This window comes from Passer domesticus, chromosome 22 (assembly GCF_036417665.1).
Source record: "Passer domesticus isolate bPasDom1 chromosome 22, bPasDom1.hap1, whole genome shotgun sequence".
Classification (NCBI taxonomy): domain Eukaryota; kingdom Metazoa; phylum Chordata; class Aves; order Passeriformes; family Passeridae; genus Passer; species Passer domesticus.
Genome location: NC_087495.1, coordinates 4,684,588 through 4,708,383, shown reverse-complemented (window position 1 = coordinate 4,708,383; position 23,796 = coordinate 4,684,588). Strand labels below are relative to the sequence as shown.

The 23,796-nt window shown below is 56.5% G+C and overlaps 1 protein-coding gene and 1 long non-coding RNA gene across 5 annotated transcripts in view; one reads left to right on the top strand and one right to left on the bottom strand.

Annotated features, from left to right (window-relative positions):
* Positions 1-1,563: 1,563 nt before the first annotated feature.
* Positions 1,564-23,796, top strand: part of TP73 (tumor protein p73) — a 30,461-nt gene continuing 8,228 nt past the window's right edge. For 3 of the 4 annotated variants that reach the window (XM_064397086.1, XM_064397085.1, XM_064397088.1), the window contains exons 1-6: positions 4,114-4,199; positions 5,724-5,819; positions 6,399-6,522; positions 11,334-11,579; positions 22,903-23,089; positions 23,180-23,295. In XM_064397086.1, coding sequence (XP_064253156.1) covers positions 4,189-4,199; positions 5,724-5,819; positions 6,399-6,522; positions 11,334-11,579; positions 22,903-23,089; positions 23,180-23,295 — 780 coding nt within the window. In that variant the 5' untranslated portion in view covers positions 4,114-4,188. Of the gene's footprint in view, positions 1,695-4,113; positions 4,200-5,723; positions 5,820-6,398; positions 6,523-11,333; positions 11,580-22,902; positions 23,090-23,179; positions 23,296-23,796 lie in introns of those variants that run through there. The other variant, XM_064397087.1, reaches the window with a different exon arrangement.
* Positions 18,442-23,176, bottom strand: LOC135285127 (uncharacterized). Its single transcript, XR_010350121.1, has 4 exons — positions 22,878-23,176; positions 22,607-22,727; positions 20,925-21,032; positions 18,442-19,158 (listed from the first exon to the last, which is right to left on the bottom strand). It is a non-coding gene; the product is annotated as an uncharacterized LOC135285127 (long non-coding RNA).

The following is a 23,796-nucleotide window of genomic DNA, read 5'->3' as shown; positions in this document are numbered from 1 at the left end:
AAGGGGCGGGGCCACGAGGGAGGGGCGGCCCCGGGGCACGCCGGGAGTTGTAGTCCCCGCGCCGGCCCGGCAGGGGGCGCGCGGCGGCGGGAAGCGCGCGGGAAGGCGCCGCATTGGTATGCAAATGAGCCGCTAATGAGCCGGGTAATGACGCGGCTAATGAGCTGAGGGGCGCGCTCCCCCTCCTCTCTCTGTCCTCAGGGAGCCCTCCCTTATCTGGCGCCTTTCCGCGGGCTGCGTCCCGCGCATGGAATAGCCCTGACTAATTAACCGGCCCTTCTGGCTAATTAGTCAGCCCTTCGGGCTAATCACTACTGCCGGCTAATTACCGACAGCAATGGGAGCACAGGTGGGATGTCCCGCCAGATTCCCCGGAGAGGACAGAGGAGCTAATAACTGGAATAGAGATACCCCACAAAAGGGATGTGAACTGACTGGAATTAATCAATCAATCAATTAATCAATACAGGCACACCAGAGGAGGGGCAGATCACAGATATCCCCCCTCAGAGGGCAATATTCCTTCGGGAAACAGCCCCCTCCCAGTGCAGCCAGCCCAGGGAGCAGAAGAGCCAAGGGGGAGCGGGGAGGGTGAAGGGATGGCTGTGTCCCCAAAACACAGCCGGGGTCCCTAAAACACAGTCAGGGTCCCCAAAACGCTGATCCCAGGGATGTCTGTGTCCCCAAAACACAGACAGGGTCCCCAGAACACAGACAGAGTCCCCAGAATTCTGCTCCCAGGGATGTCTGTGCCCCCAAAACAGAACCAGGGTCCCCAAAACTCTGCCCCCAGGGATGTCAGGGTCCCCAAAACACAGGCAGGGTCCCCAGAACACAACCAGTGCCCCCAAAACTGCTCCCAGGGATGTCTGTGACCCCAAAGCACAGCCAGTGACCCCAAAACTGAGGCTCCTGTGCATCCCCTCCCCCTGAGCAGCCAGGGGATGCACAGCTGCCTCCCTTTGACCCCACGGTCTGCAGCCCCCGGGACAGTGAAAATGTCCCTGCCATGGCAGGGGTGGAACTGGATAAACTTTAAGGTCCCTCCCAACCCAAACCATTGAGGGATTCTGTGAAATAAAATAAATTGCAAGACAGAAAGTAATGTTTTAAAAGCTGGAGTTGCTTCCCCAGCAGTGATGGAATCAAGGATTGTATTTACTACTGTAAAACCCCCTTTCCCTGGTTAGTTCTCACTGTATTTTGCAGTGGAGTTCAGTGCATATAGAATAGAATACAGAATCCTGGACTGGTTTGGAGTACAAAGAACTTTAAAGCTCATCTGGGTCAAAGCCCCTGCTATGGACAGGGACACCTTCCACTATCCCAGCTTGCTCCAAGCCCTGTCCAGCCCGACCTTGTCCACTTCCAGGGATCCATGAGCAGACAGAGCTTCTCTGTGTCCCCTCTTGGACCCAAACCGAGCCCCGATTCTGTGGCCACTCCTGCCCCCCCGCAGCCACCTGGCGCTGGTGACCAGCTTTAATCCCCTGGCACGCTCGGCTGAGCACTCCCCACCCCCTCGCAAGTGCCTCCCATGGCAGGAAGGAGCTTTTGCCTCACTTTTCACGGAGCTTTCGGCAGCTCCAATGTCATTGCCTTGGCGACCGGGACGCTACTCCGGGGTAGCGCGGTGAATAACGTAGATCCTCAATCCCAGGCCACTCCTGGCTGCAGGAGACCTCAAAACTCAGGTAGGAGAGGGGGGAAAAAATCGCCAAAAGGAAGCCCCTCGCTCTGGGGGTGTGTGAGTTTCTCCATAAGGCGGCTGGAGGGTGATTTGCGGCGGGGTTGTGGCTCGCTGGTGAAGTGTCTCGGGAGGTTTGCTCCCAAAGTGGGTTAACTCCGGAGTGAGAGCACTTTTGGGGGAGCCTTGGATGGGAGAGGCAACGGAAGGGCTGGATGCTGGTGGGATCCTGGGCTCAGGTCCCTGTGTAGGGCTGCCAGGGAGGGAGGGGGAGCAGCCCCAGCCTCCTGCCCCATCGCTGCTGGCACTGAGGATTTCTCTCCAACCTGCCTCCCCCTCGGGAGAAAATTCTTGACAAGCTGCTGGACCCCACGGAGAGGTCCTGAGATTCAAAGGGTGCTGCAGGAAAGCTGGCTGGCTCTCCATTGCTTTGACAAAGCTCATTTTGCAGGTGAATTTAACAGTCTGGGACGAATGAATGTAGCACAGGGCAGTGTTGGCACCGTGGGGCTGGCAGCATTTTTTCAGACTTTAAGTTGTTTGCTGTGGGCTGGATGAGCCTGATGGGTCTGGGTGTGAGGAGGAGAGAAAGGCCAGGGCCAGTTCCCAAATCATGGAGCAGCTCTGTGTGAGGGGTGAAACAGCTCTCAGGATTTCTGCTCTCCCAGAGGGTCCTTAGGAATTGGTTATAGCCCTGTTACATTTGGTTTGTGCATTTATCTCCCCTTCAGGTGGCTGCAAAACGCTGTCATGTTTCCTTCTGGGCTGTTGGAGTTGTGAATAACAAATTCTGAGCATTTCTGGTGCTAAACCCGAGCCCTAAAGTTGATAGTGAGCTCAAAGATGCTCATCCCAGAGAGTGCAGAAACTCAGTGAGCAAACTCAGCCAGTTCCAGCAAGGCTGAGAGCCCACAGTGCGCTTCACCATCCTCACTGTGATGAAAAAATTTGAGTTTATAACCATTCCAATAATGTATTAGACCTTATTGATCATTCTAATATTTATTAGAATTTATATTTTATTTGTTGTGTGGTCACAACACATGAGTGAGGCATGGTTGGATGGACCGAGGTTCATCTGCTCTGCCTCTCCAGGGAGTTGTTCTCCCATGCTGGGCTGGCTGTAGGGCCCTTAGTCCCTGTTTTTCCTTCTCCCTCTATCTCTGGGGCTGGGTTTTTCCACAGCACCGTGGAAAACTGACTACGTGGAGCTTTTCCATGCTAATCTTTGGGAATTGTTTCAGTGGAAGCTCCATGGGCAGGGGGCAGCCCCGCCGGGTCCCGCGGGGCTCAGAGCTGCGGGATCCCCTCTTGGCAGGTGTTCTCTGCCCGCTGCCGGGCTCTTTTCCCGTGTGCAGCCTCCCTGCAATGCCCTGACTAGCAACAGAGGGAAGCAGCAATCCAGGGAACGTTGGAGCGCAGCTCTCCCAGTGACCGCCGGCAAATCCCACCGGCAGCCCTGGATCCCAGCACCAACCCCCTGCTTTGCACTTTTTGGTCTTTTTTTTTCCTTAGAAACCTGCGATAAATCCAGTGCAGGTCCCTCCCGAGCTGTGCCAGCCGTGCCAAGAATCCCCCACTGCATCCAGGTGGGATGGATGGAGAATTCCTTGCTGGAATTCTCCTTGCTGCACCCTTTCCCTGGGAGAGGAGATCCCCACTTTAAGGAGCAGTTTGGGGTCTCTGCAGGTGACAATCCTCCTGGGGGAGCCTGGCTGGAGAACTCTTGCTGGAGGAAGTGAGGATGAACCCCCAGGTCCTCCCTGTGGTGACAGCAGGGAGCAGAGCTGGGCTGTGGCTGCTCTGGGCTCAGCCCCAGGTGCCATTTGCTCAGCCTTGGGCACAGAATTGCATCCAAGCCACCAGGAATTCCTCCAGAGCAATGCAGAATTGGGCTCTAAGGCTCTTCCCAATTTCCCTTTGATTCTGATGTTGCACAAAAGTCCCACAGCTTCCCACCCTTTTCCTTCTGCAGGACCTCACCATCACAGCTTTCCCAGCTTCCCAAACATGAATGCCTCCAGCATTCCCTGAAAAGAGGCTCTACATGGCCCCTCCTTTCAGAGGGAATTACATCAGCACCAGACAAATTTGAGGGAACCCTATTTGTAGGTAAATTTGTTGGTAAACTCTTTACAAAGCCAGGTGCTCGGTGCTGGGCTGTCACTCTTGCTGCAGAGGCGATGAGCAGGGACCAGAGCAGCAGGGATGTGCTTTACCACCCCAGCTCCCCTTTGTACCCCTTAACTCAGAGCCCAGGCACCATTAGAGGCTGGCCTGGCTTTGCACACCCACGCTGTGCTTTGAGAGAGTGAAAGGGAACTTCCGAAACGCCCTTAAAATAGTCAGATTTCTTTCCTTCTGAGAGCGAGAGCAGCCACGTGGTTAGAGCTGGTGTCACCCGTGCTGACCACACAGCCGGGGCGGTGCAGAGGTGCTTTCTCCTCGGGAGGAAAAGGCCTGGCTACTTCCTGAAGCTGCTCTGGGCCAGGGAAAGCAGCATGGAAGAAGGGTAAGAGTGCCAGCAGTCCCGTTCTGTCACCTGCGTCTGTTCTAGGCTTCTCTCAGAGCTGCTTTCGCTTCTCTGTGTGTCACACGTGGGGTGAGGAGGGACGGGAGGACATCAGACTCTGCTTTTAGCTGTGCCTGACATGGGAGCCGTGGGGATTGAGCCTTCCTGTGCCCTGCTGTGCCCTCCTGTGTGTGGGAATTCCTCCAGGCAGGGTGGCTGCGCACGCTGTGTTTTGTCGAAACTGACGGGGAAAGCTTCCCTGCTTTCATTTTAACTCTGTCCCCTGCAGCCAGCCGGTCCCCAGCTGAGTCCCAGGGGCCCTGGGCACCCGAGCATCCCTGGCCCGGGGAGCAGCTGCCCTGCACTCCCGCCCAAAAGGCAGGAAGTGTCGGGTTTTCACTATGACATGGCGCAGCCGAGATGGGATGCTGACAGCAGCGTGGGGAAAAGGGACAGCCAGATGTGCCTGGGGGTGTCAGCCAGGGCAGGGGAGAGGTCCTGCTGATTGCAGGGAGAGGCTGAGGGAGGAGGATGATGGTTGCCCAGGGGGGGAGGCAGCACGAGGCTCAAGATGGCTCCGTGAAACTTCCGGCTCCAGCTGCTGGCTCTGAGAGGGCACAGGGAGAGCTGGGCTGGGCTGCTTTCCTCCAAGAATCCCCGTGCAGGGACAGGGGGAACGGGCTGGACTGAGCGTGGCTCTGGTTGTGACTGTGCAGCAGCGTCCAGGAGGCTTTGAGTGAAAAACTGAGCTGCTGAGCTCGTCCCTGCCTGCTGCCCTGGCCTGCACTGTGGGGCTGGGGACACTGTCCCCCAGCGTGGGCCACGGGGTGTCCAGTGCTGTGGTCACTCAGGATGGGCTCTGAGTGTCCCCCACGATGGCTTTGACGGGCTCTGGTCATCTGTGTCCCCCACAGTGGTTCTGGAGGTCTCTGGTTCCTCTGTGTCCCCCACAATGGCTTTGAGATCTCTAGTCCTGAGCGTCCCCCACAATGGTTCTGAGGGGCTCTGGTTCTGTGTCCCCATGTTAGTTCTGAGGCTCTATGGTCCTCTGTGTCCCACACAATGGTTCTGGGGAACTCGGGTCCTGTGTCCCCACGATGGCCCCTGGGGGTCTCTGGTCCTCTGTGTCCCCCCACGATGTGTCTGGGAGAATCTGGTCCTGAGTGTCCCCCACAATGGGCTCTGGAAGGTTCTGGTCCTCTGTGTCCCCATGATGGTTCTGTGTGTGCCCCACAGTGGTTCTGGGGGGCTCTGGTCCTGGGTGTCCCCCTCGATGGCTCTGGGGTCTCTGGTTCTGTGTGTGCCCCACAAGGGACCCTGGGGTCCCTGACCTGTGCATTCCCTGCCACGGGCTCTGGGGGTCTCTGATCCCTGCTGTGCTGCTGGGAGGGAGCTGGGATTGAGGGATTCCTTGGACAGCTGCTTTGCTGGAGTGAGATGGCACAGCACAGAATGCACAGCATGGCACAGCACAGCCCAGCACACTGGCAGTGCTAACTAACCCTGCTGTTTCCCTTTGGCCAGGGTGGTCTATCCTCTGTCGGACTCCCCTGCTCTGAAGATGTCCCAGTCATCCCCGGCTGATGAAGGCCCCACGTTCGAGCACCTCTGGAGCACGCTGTAAGTGGGGTGTCCTCATTCCCCATGGGGGTGCTCAGGGGCTCTTTGACAAAGACAAATTTCCTATTGCATCCTCTCTTTCCGCAGACACCTTTGCCACCTGGCACATTTGCCTCCCTGGTTTCAGGGCACTCCATTTGCCCTGTCTGTCTCATGGGTAGCTCCTTCCTGCAATGCTCCAGGGCAGCATGGGGACAGTGTCAGGGCCAGAGCAGAGCTCCCCTCAAGCTGGGAACCCTAATTCCAAAATTAAACATCTTCCAGCCCCACCAAGATGTTTGCGAGGCTTCTGGCCTTCGAGCTTCATGCTCTGATCCAGCAAGGGGAAGGATTGTGCTCCATTTAATCTTCTTCCTACCTTCCTAAAGACACCCCAGGTTGACAGACATGCTGGAGTAGCTGGGTGGATGCAGAATTTCCTACATCTACTGCTCTGCCAGGTGGAAATAAAAGCAGAGGATGGAGGAAGAAGTTGGGAGAGGGACAAGGTTTAGGGGACTGTGAGTTGCTGGGGGTGGTGGTGGTGGCACAGGCTGTGTTGGAGGGCTGGGAGATGACTGTGCCTCAATTTCTGCTCAGGGAACCAGACAGCACCTACTTCGACCTGCCTCCAGCCAACCCCAGCAGCAGCAGTGAGGTCTCCAACAGCACAGAGGTCACGATGGACGTGTTCCAGATGAGGGGCATGAGCGACCCGGTGATGGTGAGTGTGCTCAGCAGCAGGGATGGGACCTGAGCCGGGCACACACTTCAGTTTCCCTGCAGGGGTGGGCTGGGGGCTCTGGGATTTGCTGGTTCATAGCCCAACCTTGCTGGCACTGGTGCAGGGTTAATCAATGGCACAAGGGTCAGTAAAACCGTGGCTATTCATTGTTAGATAACAGTGCAGGCAGCAGCGGGGAGCTCTACGGGAGTACCAGGACATCAGCAGTGTCATTCGCTCTGGGACAAAGCCATTTGTGAGCTGCTGGAGGGGCACGCCGAGCTCGCAGCTCTGCTCCCAGCACAGCCCCAGCCCCGTGCCGCTGCCTTTCCTGCAGAAGCCTTTGCTTCTGCCTCAAACAAAATCTTGGGAAAGCATCTCTGCCATGCGAGACATCCCGGCCACTTGTGCCTGTTCGGCGGTGCCCGGAGCATCCCCGAGGCTGCTGGATGCATCTCCCTGATGGGAGTCGCTGTTTCCCTCCAGAAAATCGCTGTTTCCCTCCGGAAAATCGCTTTTTCCCTCCCGAAAGTCGCTTTTTCCCTCCCGAAAGTCGCTGTTTCCCTCACTGACAGCTTGCCTCCCCTCCCCCAGCCCCTTTTCCCTCCCTTTCTGCTCGCTTTCCCTCCCTTCCCCGGCCTTTCACAGCGGGCAGGAGCCGGGCAGAGCGCTGCTAATTGTGGCTGTGCCCCTCGCTGAGCGAGCCTCGCCTTTCCCCTCGATCCTGCTGTAAGGAAAGCCAAGCCCGGCGGGGCTGGAGCAGCCCGGGGTGTGCGGCAGAAAGTGATCTGGTAATGGGATGGGGAGAGGCTGTGGAGGGACCACTCAGTCCATGATTCCTGCTGTTCTTGGCACACATCAGTGCCACAGTGGTGCTGGTGCTTGGTGGCACTGAGCAGGTCACCCCAATGCTCTGTCAGGCATCCATCCCTAACTATTCCTGTCTGTCCCTCTAGATATCCATCCATCCATCCATCCATCCATCCATCCATCCATCCATCATCCATTTATCATCCATCCATCCATCCATCCATCCATCCATCCATCCATCCATTCATCCATCCACCATCAATCCATCCGTCATCCATCAATCCATCCCTCCATCATCTATCTTCCATCCATCCCTCCATCCATCCTTCCATCATCCATCCTTCCATCATCCATCCATCCCTCCATCCATCCATCCATCCATCCATCCATCCATCCATGGATCCATCATTCCATCCATCATCCATCCATCCATCCATCCATCCATCCTCCATCCATCCATCCATCCATCCATGGATCCATCATTCCATCCATCATCCATCCATCCATCCATCCATCCATCCATCCATCCATCCTCACCCATGTGTGTCCATCCATCCAGATAAAAACAACTCCATATCTCCCAGACACGGAGCTCTCTCAGAGTCACTGCCCTGCCTGGTCAGAGCCAGGGTGAGCACCTCAGTGTGAAGCTGCCAGCCCAGCAGTTCTCCATCCCCGTGTGGCTGGAAGAAGCTTTGGGGAGTGGGATCTGGACAGGTTTTGTGGTGGAGCTGGACCCCTGCTCTCCCTGCAGTGGGAATGGTTGGTATCGCCCAGTCCATCACTGGGCAAGCTGGGGCCTGCCCTGTGCTTTAATGAATAGTCATGAGGGACAGAAGGGGTGGGCCCCGTTTTGTTGTTGGATGCAGCGAGTTGACAGAACTAAGGGAGATGAAAAAAAGCAAAAAAAAGCCAACAGACGGCGGCACACGGACGGGCGGCCAGCGCAGCATCCCTGGCGCTGCTGCCCGCCCGGCCCCGCTCCCGCTCCTTCCTCCCACCGCCACCCCTCCCCGGCGGCGCCCCGACCCCATGACTCCGGTGCCAGGAGCCTTCCCCGCGCTCCGTGAGCCCCGAGACGACTAAAATGCTCTACATCAGCGACCCGATGCAGCATTACACCACGGTAGGTGCTGCTTGCTGCGGGCGGGCTTTGCTTTGATGCTCTCCTTAGAGTTATCCTCGGCTTCTGGGGTACCTGCTGGATACCAGCCTGGCTGCTGGATGCTCCAGGGGTTGTGCCAGTGCACTCCTGTCGCTGTCCTGCAGCTGGTGCAGCCCTGCTCGTGTTGGTGCAGGATGCTGCAGCCTCGGCAGGCAGTCGCTGCTCCTCTTGCTTTGCCCCATCTGCTGCCTGCAGAGCCCAAGGTGTGATTTAAAGCTCAGGTGCCGAGGGTGCAGGGTCCCTCAGCTGTGTGTGGGAAGGGGGTCAGCCAGAGCATCCATCCAAGGAGCACCTGGGGGTTCTGGAGGTGTCCAGCACCACTTTGTCATCCACTCAGCTGAGCCTGCCTCCCCAGGGAGGCTTCCTCTCCCTGCTGGAAATCCCTGGGAGGGCAGGGCAGGTACCTGTACCTGTACCTGTACCTGCACCTGCACCTGTGCTGCAGGTAATACATTTCCAGCCCTGTCCTCAAGTGCTGAGGTTGTTTCCTTAGGGAAAAGGGTTTGTGTCTGTCCCTGGCATTTGGAACAGACAAAGGCACGGAGGGAGTTGGAAATAGAAGGAAATTCCGTAATTCCTGGTTTTTCCTTGAGTGTGTTGGTACCAAGCCCGTGTGTCCCATTGTTGGGGCTGTTCCATGGGAGGTCGTTGCTGCAGTTGTGTGAACAATTATCCCTGTGTGTGTATGTACATATTTGCACACACACACAAACACTCCTGCCTTCAATTCGTCTTTTTAGCGGAATGTTTCCACAATTTCATCAATTTTGAGCAGCAAGTCTGTGGTTTTGCCCACGCACCTGACTCTGGGTCTCTCTGCCAAAAGATTCCCAAAATCTGGGTGCTCAGGGTGCTGCCTCCTGCTTTGTGCTGAGGCAGCCCAGCTCGGGGCAGCCAGCCTGGCTGGCAGAGGTGATACCCTGGGTCTCTTATCTCACCATCCCTCCTGAGGGAGGGTTTTCTCCCACACAGAGCTCGGGATGCTCCGTTCTGTGGTGGGTCCCCATTCACCCACAGGCTTCAGCCATGAGCAATCCTGTCTCTCAGCATGGGAGCAAAACAGCTCAGCCCTGGGACTCCTGGATCAGCTGGGTTGGGAGCAGCCCCATCCAGCAGCAATCCCTTTTCCCTTGCTGCTGTTCTCCTGGTTGATCCCTCAGTTTTTCATGTGCTACCTGAGTGGCTCTGCCCTGCCTGCAGTCCCTGCAGCAGTTCCATCTCCCAGTTGGATGGTAAAAGCTTTCCTAACGTGCCTGTTTTGCCAGAGTTTCTCATAAGTTTTTCTCCAGGTGAAGGCTGGATTAAGGAAAGCTTGGCTTGTCTTTGGCTGGGCTATTTATAGAGCGGTGAGGAGGAATAGAGGGATTTAGGCACATATTTTAGGGGAGAAAATGGCTGGATGCGTAAAAGCAAGCCAGATCTTGTTCAGCATTCCTCCAGTTAGTCACAGGCTCCAACGACCTTGTGAGAGATGCAGGCAACAGGAGAACTTCCCTGGAGAAGGATGATTGCCTTTAAACCATTCCACATCGAAGAGGGTTGGGTGAGGTTGGGATCCCAAGTTAAAACACGTTTCCTGATTCCTGAGCCGTGAGCTTTGCAGCCCTCTGGAGAAGGCTGAGCCTGCTGGCTGTGCCCACAGCTGCTTCCACAGCTCTTGGCTTCCCACAGCTGCCCCAGGGGGTGCTGGGGACAGGGACAGTGCAGGGGGGCTGTGTCCCTGCTCCAGTGCTGGGAGCCAGGGTGACACACGGCAATGCACCCGACAGGGTGCATGGTCAGCAGCACTGCCACTGCAGGGTGAGAACAACCCCTGAGCAATTCAGGAATTGTAGATTTCTGGGGGAAAAACCCATCGCACTTGCTCTGAGAAGCTGTTGTATTTGAGTCTGATTTTCTAAGGAAATACTAAGATTGATTTAGCCACAGGGCTCTTGGGAATGTCGCTGTGCTTGGGCTGTGCCTTGGGTAAAGGAGCTGCCAGCTCTTATTGGAAGAATTTGACAGTAATCGGTCAGAATAGGAATAAGGAAAAAATTGTAAAAAGTCATTATTTGGGTCAGGAATAAGAGCCAGGACCTGCCTAAGAGGGTCTGTATGCCCTGTGACTTTGCTGCAGCGCCTGCTTTGTAGGTTTGAGGTTTTCCCCGAATTAGAGCTGCATCAGGGAGCAGACATCCCGCTGGGAAACCAGCTACAAGCCACTGCTCGGGGCTGGCCGGCTCGGGGAAGCGCTCCCAGGAGCGGTGGGTCCGTGACCAGCGAACACACCGGGGACAGGCTGGAAAAGAGGCTGGAAAACGGGACAGCCGCTGGGAATCGCCGCGGCGATGGAGCGGTGCCATCGCCAGGGACTGCTGCTCACCTCGGCGGGGTGGCTTCGCCGAGCTGTGACACTCTGGCTGCTGGAAGGGACAGCGGGGAGCAGAGCCCTGCCTGCAGGACAGGGCTGGCACTCCCCACCTCCAGCGGAACACTTCCCACACCTGAGCAAACCCCACAACATCCCTGCCCTCTGCCCACTGTCAGGAGCGTGGCTTTCCCGAGGCAGGTGCTCTAGAAATCCGGGACTGGGGCACCTCGCCGCCTCCAGCGAGGATGGAGAGGCTCGAGGGGGGAGATTTAAGCACACGGATTTCATCCCTCACGCAAGTGGTGACCTGTCAGAACACCCGAGCCACCCAGACCAGCTCCTTTGCCTCCCCTCCCGCACGCTGGCCCTTTAAGGAGGCTGTAACAGGACACCCCAGCCCTGGAGAAAGGTGGCTGAGGTTTCCCTGTCTCTAAACTGGCTGGTGTTTTCTTTTTTCCCTCCTCCCCTTTTCCCTTCCTCCAGTCCCAGTTCAATTTGCTGAACAACAGCATGGATCAGAGCATCGGCAGCAGAGCAGCCTCCACCAGCCCCTACAGCTCCGAGCACACCTCCAATGTCCCAACGCACTCTCCCTACTCGCAGCCCAGCTCTACCTTCGACGCCATGTCCCCGGCCCCCGTCATCCCCTCCAACACCGACTACCCTGGTCCCCACCACTTCGAGGTGACCTTCCAGCAATCCAGCACCGCCAAGTCAGCCACCTGGACAGTAAGTAGGAGTTCTTCTGCCTCGGCTGGGGAGATGCTCAGTGTGGCTGAGCGCGTCCTCACTGCCAGCAGCGCCCGAGCTGGCGGCAGTGGGGAGGTGGCACGGGGGGATGCAGCCACCACTGGTGGCGACTTCACCCGCACAGGTGGTGGCCCTGGGGAGGGAAGTAGCTGGAGACATCCCTGCTTGCTTTCCGGGGGTTTGTCCCAAAGGGGTGTGAAGGACAGCGGCTGGGATGTCACTTCTGTCGTGGCCGTTCCCTAAATGGTGGGGAAATGTCCTGCGAAAAGGAATGTCCTGGGGCAGTACCTGCCTTGTTCTCAGGGTGCTTCCCGGCGTATTTGCCAGCGGGTGCTGTCAGAGGCGAGGCCGTGGGCGAGAGGGACCTTCACTCGTGTCTGCCGGCAGCGTTCCCAGCTGTGCTGTGAATGCCATTTACAGCTGTGCTGTAAAATGTCATTTACAGTCCTTCTCCCTCCCGCATTAGAGGAGTAACTTAATCCCTACAAGTCCCAGCAAATAACAGAGCAGGATTTTGAGCGCAGTAGGTTTTGATGCCCAGGGGGATGGCTGCTGTCTCTCGGAGCCGGGATGCAGGTTTGCTCCGCGGCTGCTCCTGCTGCCCGGCACGGGACAGCTCTGCCAGCAGGGACCCGGGGCCGGGCAGAGCGCACGGGAGCTGCTCTGCTTTCTGTGGCAGAAACTCCTAAATTCACAGCCCTGCTGCTGGCTCAGCGCGGGGTTTTTAAGGAGAACCAGCACTTGTGGCCGGTGGCACAAGTGTCAATCCCGCAGCGGGTGCCTCTGAGGGAGCAGCTGACCATGCTCGAGCCGGGCAGGTTTTCTCCTCCGGCAGAGCAGCAAGGTTGGGATGGGACGGCTGACACCCCGCAGGAGCAGCAGAGTTTCCTCCGGGACTGCGGTTTGACATTGTCATGGCACGGGCAGAGCAGCCCAGCGGTATTTAAACCCCGGCTGTGATAATGACTTTTGTTTGCGGAAGGTGACGTGTTTAATTGCCAAGACAGTCCCTCCCGCGGGACACAGAAAGCATCCTCGGATGCTGCAGGGGCACCCCGGGCAGCTGTGGACGGGATGCTCCCGGTTATCCCGGGGAGGATGCGGGAGGGGAACGGGCTCGGCAGCTCCGCAGCGCTGGGGCTGTGTCCTGCCGAAGCCAGAGGTGTGTGCAGTGGAAAGCAGCAGCGATCGGTGCTTGAAGCAGCCGAATTCCCGCTGGTGCCGTCCAGCACCTTCCCCGCGGACGGTGGCTGCTGCTTCCCACGGACCGGGCACTGGGGACAGCGCCCTGCCCTCGCCGGGTGTTAAATCTCCACCCTTTCCACTGTCTTACCTTGCTGCATTTCATTAGGAAGTGAGTAAAGCGGAGGTCCTCGGGCAGGATGTGATTCCAGCCCGCTCCTGTCCCCGCTGGGGGATGGATAGCTGCTGGCAGCCACAGGTAAAGCTGCCCAGGGAAGGGAAGGGAAGGGATCGGAGGCATTCCCGTGCCTAAAGCGTCCGAATGGAAACCGAAACAAGCACTGCAGCGTGTCCTGTCCCGGCACGTAGGGATGGGGGCCAGACCGTGGCCGGTGCTCGCTCGCCACTGTCCCCAGCTGGGAGTGCAGTGGGATGGCTTTGGGGTGGAGCAGACGCAGCTCAGCAGGGCTCCCCTCCTGAAAGCCATCCCATCCCCCGGGATCTTTCCACAGCTCTAACTAAAGGGAGCTCAGGCTGCCTCGCATCACCCTGTGCTGACTGTTCTCCTCTGGCTGTGCCCACTGGGAGCTCGGCACCCAGGACAGCATGTGGCTGCTTTTCCCAAGCCTTTGTGGGAGTTGAGGGCAGGCAGTGCCACACGGTGCCCTGCCAGCCTCGGGGGAGCAGCTGGACCCGGGATCTGCCCAGGCTCATTCCAGGGGTGGCTGGGAGCATCTGTGGAGGATGCACCCACCAGCGGCTGGGAGCCACGGCTGCAAGGAGGGGTCCCGGGGAGGGTCCAGAGCGAGAATTTGAATGGCTGAAGTGGTTTTAGCACTTGGGAGGACACTCAGAGCTGTGTGGCCCTCTGAGCCACAATGCTGGCGTGGCTGCATCCCCCAGAGCAGGTTGGCTGCAGGGCCCGTGTCCACCTGCACTGGAGCTGAGCCTGTGGAGAGCAGCAGTGGCACCCTGGAGAGCACAGGGGATGTTTCATTGGAAGCAGTGATTCCTGCAGGACTGCCAAGGCGGGTGCAGCACATCCAGCTTGCCAAGGTGCCACATGAGAAATGGTCCTGCTGCGGTGACACTGGTGTCACTCCCTGTCCTCCTGGTGTCCTCTTGGTGTCCTCCTGGCTGGGGCTGTCACAGGCATGGTCAGTGCTGGAAGATGAGGCTGCTGCCTTCCTCCAACTCACCGTGAGCTCTGCAGTGCCACTGCCACACCTGACAAACTCAGGTTTAACAGAGAAAGGAGCTCAGCAAAACAAATGTGCTCTGTGTTGTCAGTGAACTCACAAATAACACCGTGTGAGCTGGGAACACACACCTAAGGTAAGGAAAAGCCACTGGAAATGCAGGCACTTGGGAAGGGAAGGTAAATGTCTGGTCAGCAGGGCTGGGGACAGAAAGGGACACCTGACAGGGCAGTGATGGCCACACCTTGCCAAACAGCATCAACCATCCCAGTGCTCTGCTTTGGGACAGCACTTGGGAAGAGCCAGCCCAGCCTGTTCCTCCTGAGGAAGCCTCATGGCTTTTGGATACGCTGAGCTTTGCTGCACCCAATAATTCATGCCAGGATGGTTGATCAATTTCCACCAGGCACTGATCACAAGCTGCCAACACGCTGGGCAGCATTTTGGAGCAGTGAGGGAAGGAGTCTCAGCTGAAGGTCTCCTGCAATCTGGGGCTGAATCATGGAGGATCTGCCCACAGAGGAAAGGACAGCTGGTGAGCAGGCAATGCCAAAACAAATGGTTTCCGTGAGTCATCTTGTCAAAAGATTTGGCATCATTTTTTGATATTGTCACGAGCTTTGGTTGATGGAAGTGTGTAGCCCAATGGCCTCCTGGTTTTGAAGGGTTTTGACTTGAATCCCTCTGGGAGATGTGGCATTACCCATTCTCCCTCACTTAGGAGAGGAGGCTCCTAAGGACAGGTGAGCTGGCCCCTGTAGAGCGCTGGACAAGCCCTTGCTCTGCAGGGCTGGGCAAATCAGTGTCCCCAAGCCCTGTCCACACACAGTGCTCCTGCCCACACTTCAAACCCTCTATTGACAAAACAGACACGGCCTGGGAGGGAGATGTGAAGAAAATGAGCAGTTTGGAACAGATGCCTTGTAGAGCAATACCTCAGAAATGTTCTGCATGGATGTTCCCCCCAAGAAGAGCAAGGGGGCTCGACCATGGTGTGCCCAGGAGATGGTTCCTGATAGCAGCCAGCTCTTTAATCTAATAGCAAAAGACATAATGAGATCCAGCACTTGGAAGCTGAAGCCAGGCAAATTCAAACTAGAAACAAGGAGGTATATTTTTTTTTTTAGCAGTGAGGATAATTAACCATAGGAACAATTTACCAAGGAATGTGGTGGATTCTCCCAGCTCCTGAAGGATTCAAATGAGGAGTCTGCATATCTCTCCAGAGATAAGATGTGCTTTAGCAGACACCCTTGACTCAATGCAGGAGGGAAGGGAAGGGAAGGGAGCTGAGGGTAGCAGTGTGGGCAATGGGACCAGAACACCGTCAGCTTCTCTCTCTCTTGCTTCAAAATGCTGAATTTCTAATTTTAGAAAAGAGGTGAATGGAGAAGGGTGAAGCCTTGGGACCGGCTCTGTCCTGTCAGAGGGACTCAGGGCAGCAGTGGGGACACTGGTGTCCCCCTCCCGGGCCTGAGCTCCGACCAGCTCCGGACAGCAGCATCCTCACCAGCCCGTACCGCAGGAAGCCCTCCAATCTGCCACCACCTCCCTCTTCATTTTTAATGGCCTTCTTATCACAGAGACCAGCGGCCAGATGCCGAAAATAAGCTTTTCCCCGCGGGTTGGAAGCCCCCCTCTGGCAGGCTGCTCCGGCTGAGCGCCGGGAGCTGCGGCACGGCAAGACGGGGCACGCCGGCATCCTGCCCGGCCGCCGGGGCAGCGCGGCTCCGCTGCCCGGACACGCTGCAGCCGCAGCCCATCGCGGCTGTTTTCTCGCCGCAGCCCCTCACCACGCCAGCCAGCTGGTAACTGGCGGATAATTAGGATTTTTCTCAAGTCGGGCTGGCGGCGGAGCGGGGCTCCCTCCGAGCTGGATGCTGGCGCATGTGCCAGAGCCGCGGAGGTGTTAATGGGGTCTTTGGGACGTGGGGGATCGAGCTCGGTGTGGGGCAGCTGTCGGGGCTCACACGGAGCCCCTGGAGCCGGGGGGAGATGGACAAACCGCCGAGCAGGTTTGTCCATCTCCTCTGTCCAGACCCTCTGACACAGCCATGCAGGGGTTGAACCAAACCCAGGCTCTGGTTGATGTTTCAGGGAGAAAAGAGCCTGCGAGGGGAAGGCTGGACAGGGGGAGAGCTGCTCCTGCTGCCGTGGGTGGCTGTCCAGCAGTCACCCACAGCAAACCAGGCTGCACCCCAGTGCTCAGCCACTGGGAGATACTGGTTCCACTTGCTTGATAGATCTTGCAGCTGGAGCATCAGCACTGGGGAGCTGAAATGTTTTCTCTGGTCCTGACTGAACGAGGAGGATGGGTGTAACTGGTGTGTGGGAGGCAGGTTCTCCTCTGCTGGTCACTATCTGTTTTTTGGGGTAGAGGCAGATATGAAGAGGAGGGAAAATACTTCAGGAGCATCTCTGAACCCCCTCTGCAAACTCTCGCTGGCACCTTCCCATATTCCAGGGAGGCTGCTGTCCAACAGCCATGCCCTGGAGATGATTTGGGCTGAAACAGCTGAGGACACCTTGAGTAGCTGTGCAGATAAATGTGGATATTTTGGTGTGCCAGAAGTAGGAAAGCAACCTCAGCACCAGCCTGCTCCAGAGCCCATCGAAGCCAACCACTGGAGGCTTCCCACCAGCTCTCTCAGGGTGTGGATGAGGCTCCAGGAGCTCCAGACACAATGGAATTAAGAAAAAAGGCAAAGGAATTCGGTGTGTGATGTTCCAACACGATCCCGCTATCAGTTCCACTATCTTGAACGTGTCTGGTATGCACAGGTCAAGGGAATGGCTTCCTGGCAATGCTGCTGCATGGGGAAGGCAAAGCTCCCTGGCAGGAGAGGTGGGACAGGGCTGGGAGCCCTGGTCGCTGCTGCACGGGAGGGGAAAGGATGCTGGTGTGCCCTTGGCAAACCCACACACTGCCCGTGCCCACCCCAGGCAGTGGCTGAGAGAGAGCAGAGGAGCAGCTCCTCCTGCATGGCACAGCCCTCCTGGGATGCTCCAGAGCCGGTGGTTTCCCCCTAAATCCTGCTCTTGCTGTGCTGGTTTTCACATTTCCTTCCCAGCAGCAATTCCCAAGGCCAACTCAGCCTCCTTTTCCCTTCCCTCTCCTCCCAGCCTGCTCCCTGCATCCTTGGCAGTGTGAAGTAATCTCCTTGCTGGATTTGTGGCTTCCTTTTTTGAGTGGGAGGGAGCTCTGGGCTGGCTTGGTCGGGGGATCTGAGTATCCACCACACAGAGGGAGTCAGAGCTACCAGAAGAGATTAAACCCTCATTGTGCCAGCGCTGGATCAGCAGTGAGTGAGAGAGATCCCCGCTGGAAGTTATTTTAAGGATGTGCTCACTGGGGAGGGCAGGGAGAGGAGTCCTTTGGGGATGAACCAAGGAATTTTAATTAGCAGTAATGGCATGCTAATTAAGGTGGAAGAACACAGGCTGGAGCACAGGGAGCCTCCCTGTGCTGCTCTGCTGCAGGGCCCTGAGACATCAGCAGTCTGTGGGAGACAGAGCTGATGATGGCTGGGGTGATCAGGGGGCTCTGCTGAGTGCCTTGAGACCCTCTGTGCTGGGCACAGCTGGTGGTGGCTTGGTGTCACCCCAAGGCATTACTGCTGTGGTACTGGGACCACAGGGAGGTGAGTGTTGGGCATCCCTTATGGCCACCACCCCAATCCATCATTATTGTGGCACAGGGAATGGAGACATGGAGAGATGGCTTTTGGGGTATCCTTTATGGCCATCACCCCAGTCCATCATTGCTGTGGTGTAGGGACTGGAGGCACAGGGACGTGAATGTTAGGCATCCTTTATGGCCATCACCCCAGCCCATCATTATTGTAGCACAGGGAATGGAGATGTAGGGAGATGGCTTTTGGGGCATCCCTATGGCCATCACTTCAACCCATCACCACTGTGATGCAGGGACTGGAGGCACAGGGCATTGGGGTACCTCTTACAGCCATCCCCAGGGCAATATCCCCCCTGTTCAGCCCACCTGTGTGCTGGACAGGTACCTCAGGCCACGCTGGACACTCCCCTCTCCTCTCAGACACCAGTCGTACTCAAACCTGGCTCGTAGTAAATGAGCAACAAAGTAGCTCGGGGAGGAATTTCCAGCTCAGTGAGGAGTTTACAGGCCGGTGATTAAAAAATAGTTATTAAAAAAAAATTAGACAGAGCAAAAAAAAAAATTAGCTGTGCCGCCGGCACGTCTTCCAGGATCTGCCGTAACAGATTCGTCCGAGCCGGTTAACGGTATTTGCGGTTTGCAAGATGCTACATGTCTGGGGAAGATGACAGACACGTTATTATCACCTCTCGCCTGCGATCTGCCCCAACCTGTCCCAGGATGCAGCTCTGCAGCTGCTTGCTGGGGAGTGCAAGGAAATTAGCAGCCGGAGGCAGCACTTTTCTTCTCTCTGCCTTGCCAGGCCAGTGGCTTTATTGGGGATCCATTGACTGCAGTCCTGGACACGTCTTGAGTAAAGCTAATGAGAAGCCTGGAATGTAGGAGAAGAGGAGGAGGAGGAGGGGAGGATTTGTGGAAAAAGCAATTGTTGAGCAAATCATTTCCTTCTAGAGGGAAAGGAGGCCTTGGCTGCGCCTTCCCCAACAGGCAAGTCTAGACGCTTAGGTGTCAACAGTTGAAGATAAATAAGATTTTATCAGCTCCAAATCTGTTGGGACACATCCTCCTAGCGGTTCTGCTGCCCAGGGACGGCCGGGCGAGATGGACTTCACCAGGAAGTCTTTCCAGCAGAGGACTCAGGTTATTTTTTGTGTGAAGCTGTCAGCATCCATGGGGAAAACCACCTCTCCCTGCTCATTTCCTGCATGGGGAGGTAGCCCCAGGGCTGAGCAGTGGCGGCCTCTGGAGCTATCTCCTGGTCCTCTCTCAGGGTGGGCAGTGATGGATGCTGAGGTTCCACGTCAGCACTGCATCCACGAATCATTGTGGGGCATTTACTCAGTGGAATCTTGTGGTGTCCAGAACATTTCCTTGGGGCAGCAGCAGCAGGATAACCATGGTGAAACCTCACAGTGGCCGGTGGCACCATGGGGTGACTGGTTTATGTCCTGTTCCATCTAGCAGTGGTGCAGCATGGTCTCATCTCACCCAAAAAGCAGCTGCATTTCAAACACATCCAAAGGCCCTTTGTGGTACCAAGCTCCTGGGGAAACAGAGCTCAGAGATGATAGGCTGCTAGGAGTTAAATAATTTGGCTTTTCCATTTTTTGGCTTATTCCTCGTGCTCTGGACAGACAGCAGTAGTAGGGAAGGGACAGAGACAGAGCTGACATCACAGTATCAGCCCAGAATTGAGGGCAACACTGGAAGCTGCAGGAAATCCCAAAGGAATAGAGGTTCTGTGTGTTTCCATAGGCTCCAGGGGAGACTGTCAGTGCTGCTGCTGCTCTGTGCTGGTTCAGCCTCCACAAGCCACAGAAACCTTTTGTGTTCCCCAAACACATGGTAATACTCAATAACAGAGTTTCCAATGTTTTCCAGGAACAGAGGTGACCTGAGTCCTAATGTAACCGTGGAGACAGACACCAGTGATCCCCAGGGTAGAGCAGGGTGTGGAGACACAGACAGGAGATGCCCAGGGCAGAACATACCCTGGCTTCTTTGTAGGTGTGAAAGGAACCCTGGAGCTGAGGTCGGGACATGCCAGGAAGGGGTTCAGGTGCCCCAAAATGTTGTTCCTATGCCCGGCAGCAATCTGGCCACAGTTCAAGTGACCTGAGCTTTGTCTGTGACCCAGCTGCCACATGTGGCCAGTCCTGAGAGGTCAGTTTGTCTAAACACTGCAGAATGGGAAGGGTGTGGGTGAACAGACTGAGGTTCCCCTGTGCAGGTGGCAGGAACATGGCACAGAGAGCCAAGCAGCGAGGCAGCCACACTGGTTTGAGATCAAATCCCAGCAATTTGATCTCTGGGTTCTGCTCTGCCACTGCCTCATGTCACATTTGAGGAGCACGTGGTGCCTGTGGTCCTTGCAGTGTGCTGGGCAGGGTATGGCTGTGCTGGGAGGTGCCAGGACCTCAGGTGATGCAGCACAGCCCAGCAGAGATGTGCTTGGGGCTGATAATTATCAAATACAGATAATGGAGGAGAGAGGTGTCTGCCAAGGGACATTCTGCATAGTGCAGATTTTGGTGTCCCCTATAGAGAATGTGCATTGCCAAGCTGGGGATGCAGCTGGCATCCCAAAACCACAATGCTGGCTGTCCTGGTGGCCATGAGCACCCTGGGTCTGTGGGACCTCTCAGCCCTGGCTGCAGCTGGAGGTGTGGCACAGGATGGCTCCACAGGGGGAGGAATCAGGAGCGCAGCCACCCAGGGCACAGCCTGGACTTTTCTTGCCCAGAATTATCAGCAGGGAGTTCCTTAAAAGAATAGTTTGTTATTGTGGAGGGATCTTTGAAGGCGATCCCGGAGCTGTTGGGACACGATAAGGTTATCAGCAGAGGCAAGTCTGCACGGAGAGGCTGCCTTCCCCCTGCAGGGCATCACTCTGCTATTTAACAGAGATTTATCCATGTCATAACATGGTATAATGAGAGAATTTGTTACCAAAGAACTTGCCATAATGCATCTCTGCTCTTCCAGAGCAGTTATAGTTCCCAGGCATGTTGAGGGCTGCCCGGGAATGTCTACATGAAAAGATCCTTTGACAGGAGTTGTCAGTATTTTAACACCTGGCAAGGAAGAGCCCCCTCCAAATAACCCTTGTTTTGCCATGGTGGCTCCTCTGAAGGAGGGTGTTGAACCCCATCGTGGTGGGTGAGTGGGTCCCCTGGGCTGTAGCCACATGGGAGTTTCCAGCCAGGCAGAGCAGAGTCACCACACTGTGAGTGGAGCCCACGCTTCCAGCTCAGGCCTGATCCCTGAGAATCCCTGCTGGGGATGCAGGATCACACCCAGGAAGCTAACCTGGCCATGGAGTCAAGGTGTAGTCAGCATCATCCGGTATGAGTACAAAATTTTGGGATTTCAGTAGGGGTTTCCAAGCATCCTCTCTTGTTGGGTGAGTCCAGGTGCCTACAAAAATAAGGATTAATTCTTGTTCTCAGGTTCAAGTGCATGTTACACCTCTCAGGCACCACCCTCCAGTGACCCCAGCATCTTCCTGCTCCCTCAGCTCTGAGCAGATTCTGATCTTGGGACACCCAGGACACACCACTGAGCTGGTCCCTGCAGCTGGCCACCACCAGTGCAGTGCTGGAGGAGCTGCAGGAGCTGCTGCTGTTTGCCTTGGCAGATCCTCTGCCCTTTTTGTCTTCTCAGAACTTCCCAGAGACCACCTAAATGAGACAAACCTGACAATGTTTTCTGTTATTTGCCCTGTCCCTGTCCTGGTGGTGGGAGCAGCTTGCTCAGCCACGGGTGGATCTACTCCTCCAGCCAGGACAGAGGGACTGGGAAACACAAATCCTTCCTGCCTGATCCACATCTGCACTGGGACATGCTCATAGCCAGGAAAAGCAGGGACTGAGCCATCACTGTCAGCCCCTGAACACCCTCCAGGCCTGTGCTGAGCCCCTGTTTTGGGCAGCCCCAGCTCAGGAGCTGCCTGGCACGGGGAGAGCAGAGCCTCCCCTCGGCACACCTGTATTTGGATGGCTCAGGACAAGCTTTAACATCCCCACAGACTCTCTGCACGGTGGTATTTTTTTGGCATCGGGTGCTGTGTTGTGGGGATGAGATAAAATACCTGGAGCAGGAACATGCCCTGCCATGCAGGGACGGGCTGCTCCGAGCACAGGGGTGGGCTGGTGTATAGCAAACACATTCCTTGCGAGGTGGAAAACAGCATGGCACGGCTGAGGTGGAAGGGAATTGCAGAATTGCACATCCCCACATCTGGAAGGTGAAGGACAGGCTCTCCTTCTCCAAGTCTGCTCTGGAGGGGCACACACTGCAGCCCCCAGAGCTTCCCCCATCCAAGGGGCTTGTGAGACAAGTTTGCCACCAAGCAAACCCCACTGTGCCCTCACGGGGAGGAATTTGGTGGCCACACACCAGTTTCTACTCAGGAGTGACTGCTGGCAGTGCCTCCAGCTGCCACAGAGCATCCTCCTCCCACAGCCAGCCCGGGCTGTAGTCCCCATCCTGTCCCTACCCTGTCCTCTCCATGAACAATTTCTGCTGCAAAGGATTGAGTCAGGATCAGGAAAATCCCAGAACTAAACTGTGTCAGAACTAAACTCCCAGGTCCTGCCTAATCAGCTGTGACACTGGTAATGGCACCAAGCATGATTTCCTCAGGTTGTGGTGTCAGTGCCCTGAATGCTCCATGTGTGAGGACAGACCTGGGAATGTTTCCAAAACGGGCTGAGTGATGCACAAACTGATTTCCAGTGAGATTCCCTCTGTCTCAGTGCAGTGGTGCCTGCTCTGCCAGAACCTTTTCCCATCTCCAAAACCCTTCCCTGCCCCAAGAGGTGGCTGTATCTGATTTATGTGGAAAGCAGCTACCACATAGTGTGGGTGAAATTGTCAGATTTCAGCATTTCCAGGGAAAGGGAAGAGAAAGAAATCTGCCTTTGCACCAGAGCAGCAGAGGAAGCCGAGGTTGGATGGGGGAGCACCTCCACCCTACCAGGGATGCTCACCTGAGGGATGTCTCCTGTTTTCCAGTGAGATTCCCTCTGTCTCAGTGCAGTAGTGCCTGCTCTGCCAGAGCCTTTGCCCATCTAGGAAACCCTTCCCTGCCTCAGGAGGTGGCTGTATCTGCTTTACGTGGAAACATAGTGTAGGTGAAACTGTCAGATTTCAATGTTTCCAGGGGAAAGGGAAAAGAAAGAAGTCCTGCCTTTGCACCAGAGCAACAGAGGACGCCAAGGTTGGATGGGGGAGCACCTCCACCCCACCAGGGATGCTCACCTGAGGAATCTCCCCTCTTTTCCAGTACTCCCCGCTGCTGAAGAAGCTCTACTGTCAGATTGCCAAGACATGCCCCATCCAGATCAAAGTGTCCACCTCGCCACCCCCGGGCACCATCATCCGGGCCATGCCCGTCTACAAGAAGGCAGAGCACGTCACCGAGGTGGTGAAACGCTGCCCCAACCACGAGCTGGGCCGCGACTTCAATGACGGTAAGGGCTCCGGGGGCTGCATGTCCCTTGTGTCACAGCCCTCGTGTGCTCAGGATGAGCCATGGCTCTAACTAGAGGTTTTCCTTGCAGGCCAGTCAGCTCCTGCCAGCCACCTCATCCGGGTGGAAGGCAACAACCTGTCCCAGTACGTGGATGACCCAGTGACGGGGCGGCAGAGCGTGATGGTGCCCTACGAGCCCCCACAGGTACCCGGCTGCTCGTGGCAGGGAGAAGGACCAGCCCCTGCTTCCCTGGTTTGGGCTGCTTGGCCCTTTGTGCCCCACTACATCTAAGACCACGCTGTGCTCATCCCCAGCACTGGTGGCAACTATGCTCCAGAACCTGCAGGTCCCAGAGCAGCCTGGTCTTGGGAAGTGGGGTGTAACAGGACATCCCCCCACTCCTTCCCTGGATGCTGCCCCCACAATCCTTGTACAGTCCCCTTTTTCCAGCTGGGATCATCCCCAGAGTTCCCCTGCTCATCCTGCCAGGGCAGCAGCCCTGTGCCAGAGGGTCCAGCCGTGATTCTTCACTCCCCAGGGATCCCAGTCCAGCCTGCCTCCCCTCCTCTTCTTCACTCCCTGGAGATCCCAGCCTGCCTCCCCTCCTCTTCTTCACTCCCGGGGGATCCCAGCCTGCCTCCCCTCCTCTTCTTCACTCCCTGGAGATCCCAGCCTGCCTCCCCTCCTCTTCTTCACTCCCGGGGG